The sequence below is a fragment of the Olea europaea genome, chromosome 17 (assembly GCF_002742605.1).
Source record: "Olea europaea var. sylvestris chromosome 17, O_europaea_v1, whole genome shotgun sequence".
Taxonomy (NCBI): domain Eukaryota; kingdom Viridiplantae; phylum Streptophyta; class Magnoliopsida; order Lamiales; family Oleaceae; genus Olea; species Olea europaea.
In genome coordinates, this window is record NC_036253.1 from 23,109,812 (window position 1) to 23,116,990 (window position 7,179).

The 7,179-nt window shown below is 31.8% G+C and overlaps 1 protein-coding gene across 1 annotated transcript; it reads left to right on the forward strand.

The window, feature by feature from the left end:
* Positions 1–961: 961 nt before the first annotated feature.
* On the forward strand, positions 962–1,685 carry LOC111365730. Its single transcript, XM_022986266.1, has 2 exons — positions 962–1,457; positions 1,507–1,685. The coding sequence occupies exons 1-2, from the start codon at positions 962–964 to the stop codon at positions 1,683–1,685; spliced, it is 675 nt and encodes a 224-aa protein (XP_022842034.1).
* Positions 1,686–7,179: the final 5,494 nt, after the last annotated feature.

Consider the following 7,179-nt stretch of genomic DNA (forward strand, 5'->3'; position numbering starts at 1 on the left):
GCGACCATAATTACTAGAAACTTGAAATCTGTTTATATAAAATAATAGATGCTATATCGAAATTTATTTTTTGTGATGATTATATACTTAGTCAATGATTATGGACTTGACCATATCAATGCATTGAATGATTACTTTTATTCTTATTGTTTTATGGGCTTGCGAGCTAGTCTTTTCGAATCTATTATTATTGTTATAGGTCTATGTGTCCAATTCTTTTAAACCCTCGTGCCAATTAGTATTGGATACAAATTGCAGCTGGAGATACAATAAGATGAGAAGACCATGGAGATAGTGCATTGATGCTGCTTGTATCAGCTGGAGATGCAATACGAAGAGAAGACCATGGAGATGGTGTATTGATACTAAGTCAATGTAATACCCCTTAGGAACTACCAACTATTCTTCCCTTCGGCACGGAGTGGCTAGATATAATTAGTCCATACTCGTCCACACTATTAGGGATATATTTGACACTATGAATGATTAGATAATTCTGAATGATGGGTTCAATTAACTAAAGTTTATTTTTTATTAAGTATACTCAAAGAGAAATTCTAGAGGCATGATAAGCTAGCACATAAGATAAGTGAAGTCAAAGAGCTGTTGACTTAATGATTTGAGAGTTGTATGAAGATACAATTGATAATAGTATCTATCCAAATATTTTATTAAGTCTTGTTGGGAATATAACAAACAGGATAGAATCAAGTATGGAATTCATTAATTTATTTGTGAGGATTATAAATTTATTTTAAATAGTGGAAGCATATTTAATTTAATTAAAGTCCGTATTAAATTATGGAATAAATTTTGATACATATTAATAATTTACTTTTCGTCATATACAGTTTTTGAATCATGAGTAATTAGATGAATTTGAGAGGCATACTGGATATCAAGAAATTGATGGGGCAACATTTTCTTGATCGGCACCGCAATTTGAGAATTGTTCGCAAGCATGAAAAAATTGATTATATCCTTGAGCAGCCTTTCTCCAGAGACAACCACTGAGGACTTAACTAAAGAAAATGTGGCTACTTATAACAAACGCAGTGATAATGATAATACTACAATATGTGTGATGCTTGCAACAATGTCACCTGAGTTGCTAAAGTATCATAAGTGTATGGATGCTTACACTATGATTTTTCATCTCAAGGAATTGTATGACGAACACTCATGTGTGAAAAGATATAAGATTTTCAAGAAGCTACAACAATGCAAAATGGCAAAAGAATCTTCAATCAATGTTTATATACTAAAGATGATTGGCTTTATTGAGAAGTTAGCTCGATTGCGTTCAATGATGGACCAAAAACCAAGTGTTAACTTGGTTCTACAATCTCTACCAAAGAGCTATTCACAATTTATCATGAATTTAAACATGAATAAGTTCGAGTGTGCACTCCTTGAGTTGTTGAACATGCTTAAAACTGTTGAGCCCAACATCAAAGGTAGTAGTGGGCATGATTTAGCCATTCATTCGTCCAAGGGAACTAATAGAAATACCAAATGAAGTTCTAAGAAAACATTCAACAAGGTTAAGTGCAATAACAAGACCATCAAAGCAAACAAGGACAATAACAAGTCTGATGTCTGCTCTACCATTGTGGAATGAAAAGTCAATTGAAGAGGAAATTAAAGGCTTACCTCTCCAGCTTGAAGGGAAAAAAGTCATCTGAAGCTTCCACTTTAGGTATAGTTGTAATTGAGGTTAATATATTTTTTCTTTAGCTTCTTGGGTATTAGATACTGGATGTGGATCTTATATTTATATAAATATGCAATGACTAAAGACAAGTAGACCATTGCAGAAACGAGAAATTGACCTACGCGTGGAGAATGGAGTAAAAGTAGTAGCATTATTTGAAAAAATATACTTCTTACCATTGCCTTCGAGCTTAGTATTAGAATTAGTGAATTGTTATTTTTTTTCCTGCATTACCAAAAACCAAATTACCAAAAACATTATTTATATTTCATGTTTGGACATGAGTGATTTTTCAATTAATGTTAAAGACAATTGTTGATCACTTAATCCTTTTATCAAGATGAGATTTTTATGGTTGTAGTACATTACAAAATAGTATTTACATTCTTGGTACTAAGTCATCTATTATGAGCATAGAAAATAAAAGGCATCAAAATGATAATGTAAATAATACCTTTCTTTGGCATGCAAATTAGGTCATTTATCTGAAAAATGTATTGCCAAATCACATAGAGACTGCTATTGAGGTCAACCGATTTTTAAATCATTTGACAAATGTAAATCATATTTGCTATACAAGATGACTAAATTCCCTTTTAGGGTAAAAAAGAGAAAAAGTTGCACAATTATTGAGACTAACACATACTGATGTATGTAGACCCCATGTCAATGATTGCTATATGTAGTTTCTCTTACTTCACTACATTGACTGGTGATTGCTCTAGATATAATCATGTATACTTAATGAAGCCAAGCATGAAGCGCTTGAAAAGTTTAAGAAACTCAAGCTAAAAGTAAAGAAACAAATAGGTAAGTATTCTTGCACTAAGATTTGATCTATGTGGAGAATATCTGAAAGAAGAATTTTTAGATTATCTAAAAGATTCTCTCACAATGGAGTCTATCACATACACGACAACATAATGGTGTATTGGAATAGAGAAATTGTACACCATTAGATATGGTGTGATCAATATTAAGCCATACAAACCTCCTAACATCGTTTTGAAGCATGCACTGATTGCCTTATACTATACACTAAATCGTGCCCCATCTAAGTCAATCAACAAAACCCCATGTAGGTTATGCAAAAGCAGAAGACCTAACTTGTTATATATTAAAGTTTAAAACTGTGATGCTTATGTGAAGAACACTAAATCAAATAAACTTGAGGCTAATTTCGAAAAATGTATATTGTAGGATATTCAAAATAGACAATTAGATATCAATTATGTAATATCATTGAGAAGAAAGTGTTCATCTCAAGTCATATCATATTCCTAGAGAGGGTTCATTCTAGGATAGGACAATATGAGTAAATTAGGACTTGAAAAAGTTTAAGACTCCATAGATACAGTTGACAAATTAGAAGAACTTGAGACTGATCACACACCAGCTGAGAGACAAACTCTTGATCGGAACATAAATACTCCTGATGACATTCCGGCTCAGTGTAATTTAGTATGATCATTCGACCTCTTAGAAGGTACAAATTCATTATTACTAATCAAGTATTACTAACTGAGGATGATGAACCTACTAATTACACAGAAGTAAAACCAAGTGTTGACTCAAAGAGATGGCAGAGGTCATGTAATCCAAGATGAACTCAATGTATGTAAACAAGTGTTGGACCTTGGTCGACATGCCTAATTGGATAAAACACATAGGTTGTAAATGTTTAAAAGAAAAAATGTCGACATGGATGTAAATATTTACACATACAAAGCAAAGCTAATAGCAAAAGATTATAAACAAAGATGAGGAATTGACTTTGATGAAACATTTTCACCTGTAACCATGATAAAGTCCATTCAAATTCCTTGCAATAACTGCATATCATGACTATGAAATATGACAAATGGATGTCAAAATTACTTTCCTTAAAAGAGAACTTGCAAGAGAAAGTGTATATAACAAAACTCAGAGGTTTTGAATCCAAAGATACCAACAAGTTATGCAAGCATGATCAATCCATTTATAGATTGAAGCAAGTCTCTAAGGGCTAGAATCTTCGCTTTGATGAAACAATCAAAAATTTTGATTTTATCAAAAATGAAGATGAACCTTGTATTTACAAAAAGATAAGTGAGAGTGCTATTGTATTCATAATATTATATGTAGATGGAATATTATTAATTAAAAATGATTTCCGAACAATTCAACAGGTAAAATTGTAGTTGTCAAATAATTTCTTTATAAAAGATATGGGAAAAGTAACTTATATCTTATAAATCATGATCTATAGAGATAGATTTAGAAGATTGTTGGCTTCTGCCAATCTTCATACATAGATAAGATTTTAAGAAGATTTAACATGAAAGAATTCAAGAGAAGATTGTATCCCATGTTATACGGGATTTGCCTCTCAAAGAATATGTGTCCCGAAACACATGATAAGAGGAATTGCAAGGGAAAGATGTGCAAGATCAAATGTTTCATATGCACTAAGTGTTACGAGCAGGTTTCAAGCAAACCTTGTGAGAAATATTGGGTAGCAATTAAGAACATTATTAAATACTTAAGAAGAACTAACAATGATTTCTTAATATATGGGGAGATGAACTAAGAGTTCATGGATATATCGATGCTAGCTTTCAATTTGACAAAGATGATAGCAAATTTCAATATGGATATGTGTTTATTCTCAACAACGTAGAAATTAGTTGAAAATGTTCCAAACAGGAAACAAGCGTTGATTCAACAATAGAAATTGAGTATATTGCTACTTTTGAAATAGCAAAGGAAGCTTTCTAGATCAAGAAGTTCATTAGTAAATTTGGAAATGTTCCTAGTATTGCTGATCTTATACCTCTGTATTTTGATAACAATGGACCCATCACGTAAGCGAAGAAACCAAAGCCTCATTAACGATACAAACATGTGTTAAGAAGGTATCATCTCATCAATGAGATTACATAAAAAAAATAACGTGAAAATAGAGCATTATTCACAAACAATAACATTACAAATCCATTCATAAAGCCGTTGCCACATTATAAACTTGATCGTCATGTATACTCTTATAGTATTAGTTACGTAAGTGATTAGATCTAGTGCAAGTAGGAGTTTGTAAATGTTATGTCCTAATTCCAAACGATTTAGATAGTAAATATTTTTAAGAGCATTAATGGATTTTATCTGTGGCATGATTTATTGTTTAATTGCAATTTTTTTCTAATAAATTATATTAATAGAGTCCGTAGGATCAAGTCCTAACAATTTGTTAATTAAAAAGTTGTGATAGTGAAAAACAATTACGTATGATCAAATCTTAAATCATTCGTGATCGATTGATCGTATGTAGTAAAAATGAATTAGCCAGAATCAATTTAAAATTCCAAATAAAATGAATGGTGCCTACAACATACTCAATAATAATATATTATGATAAGTTGGAAAACTGAAAATCAAATATAATTATTAAGATTTATTTTGCAAGACAAATTGCAAAACATTAGATATATTTGGTATTGATAGATATGAATATTTATTATTAACGAAGTTTACGTGTTCGGAATCATGCAAGCTCTGTTCATGATTATATAATAATACTACATTCATTCCATAAAGACAGACTTGTTTCTATTTTTACAACGATTAAGAAAATACAATTAATATAGTTAAAAACATAAATCTTTCTTAAAATTTCCATAAACATAGCCCTAAACTAAATAATGTTTTGAATAGATTTAGTTTATACTTGTTGATAACAAGATACATTACCATTGTAATATATGGCTAATATAAAGCAAAACACAAGTTTACTTAAATAAATAAGTCGATGTCAAAGCTGATGGACGCACATGGGGTCAAGTGACCCCCACAATTTTTATAAATTTTTTATTTCCTATCTGTAGCCGCTAACTTGTATTACGCAACTCTCATCAAAGTTGTTTGTTGCTTCTTGAACTGCAATAAAAGGGATGCGGTAGCTCAATTTAGAACCAATACTAAAAGTAGTTCCAGTTGAATATTTACTTTCTATGGTAGTTCCTCCATTAATGAATATAGGAACCCAGGTTCTTGAATGGCGAAGGCGTTCCTGTTTAAACCTCATTGATCAGAATCATGAGCTAGAAATTGCACTCCATTTTTCCCAATCTGAACACCTAAACCATCAATGTAAACTCTAGCAAATTTATCATATGTTTTCCTTAACAATTTACTTGCTTACCTGAAGGTCAAGTAAGCACCCAAAACCGGCACCTTCTTCTTCCTTTCTCTTTTCCTCTTCCTTCTTCTTCTTCTTCTTCATTTTTTTTTTTTTAATCCATTTATATTCTTCCCTCTTTCTTTCTTTTCTCTCTGTTTCTCGGTCTCTGCTTTTCTTTTCAACTTTCTATTTGGTAAATTGAGATATGGATACGTTTGAGGATTGAATTGGTTTCTGTTGTCCACTAACTCCAACAATATCTGTGCGGGAGTGGAGCCCAGCCAAGTGGAGGGGTAACGTGCTCCGGACGTAATGCTGCTCGTGTGATCATTCAAGATATCAAGAACTCACAGTAACTAATGCATGCATTACCTTCACGAGATTGACTTCTCCAGTCGCAGAATCTTGTTCCAGGGGGTAATCTCGAGTGTTATCCTGAGGTGTTCTTCATCTGGTTTTCTACATTGTGGATTGACCTTAAATATTTTGTCGAGACATTTACACTCTAGATTTGTACTTGAAACTGACGCTAGTGACTTCTTATTTCTGGACAGGCTATTGAATCAGCTACAGTTGGGATAAAACTTGGTCATTAGTTGTAAATGTTTTGGTATGTAATCTGAATTTGCAATAATAACTCTGCTGTTTGTTGTGCTATGGAGATCTTGCTTGAAGCGAACTTTTATTTTCGGCTTTCCATGTTTGAGTTGCATATGTATTAGGCTATTCTTGAATTCAATTGCAATTTATTCTATGTGTGTTGAAAGATACAGATGTAATTACCTTCAGCAACCCAAAAGCTTAGAATTAGTTTGTTTATATAAAGCTGAATTATTGAATAAGACTTTATCGACTGAGATTCCAAAATTACTTTAATATCTTTTAACAAAAGTTGTGTAATCTAAAATATATAGATAATTTTATTAGGTTATCAAGCAACAAATTTATGCACCTGGTCGGTCCAATTTTAGGCCCATACAAAGATCATAGACTCTGTAACGGAAGTAATCACTCTTCTGTCAAGATTGACCCTACTTAAAGGGGGTCTCATTCAATAAAACCCGACTCTATGTTGGACATTTGTGAAGAGGACTAAGTTCCTTGTATAGAAGAGATGACAGTCTCTGATTGGAATTTTAAATTTTTTTTGGCCAAACTGCAATAAAATGTTGTCATCTGACAATCTGTAACTTCCTCTGATTAATCTGTCTATACACATAGCAGGGTTCTTGTGAAGACACTTTTCTTCATAGTCATATCAAATCTAACCCCCTTTTTTTTTTTTTTTTTTTTTTTTTTTTTTTTTTTT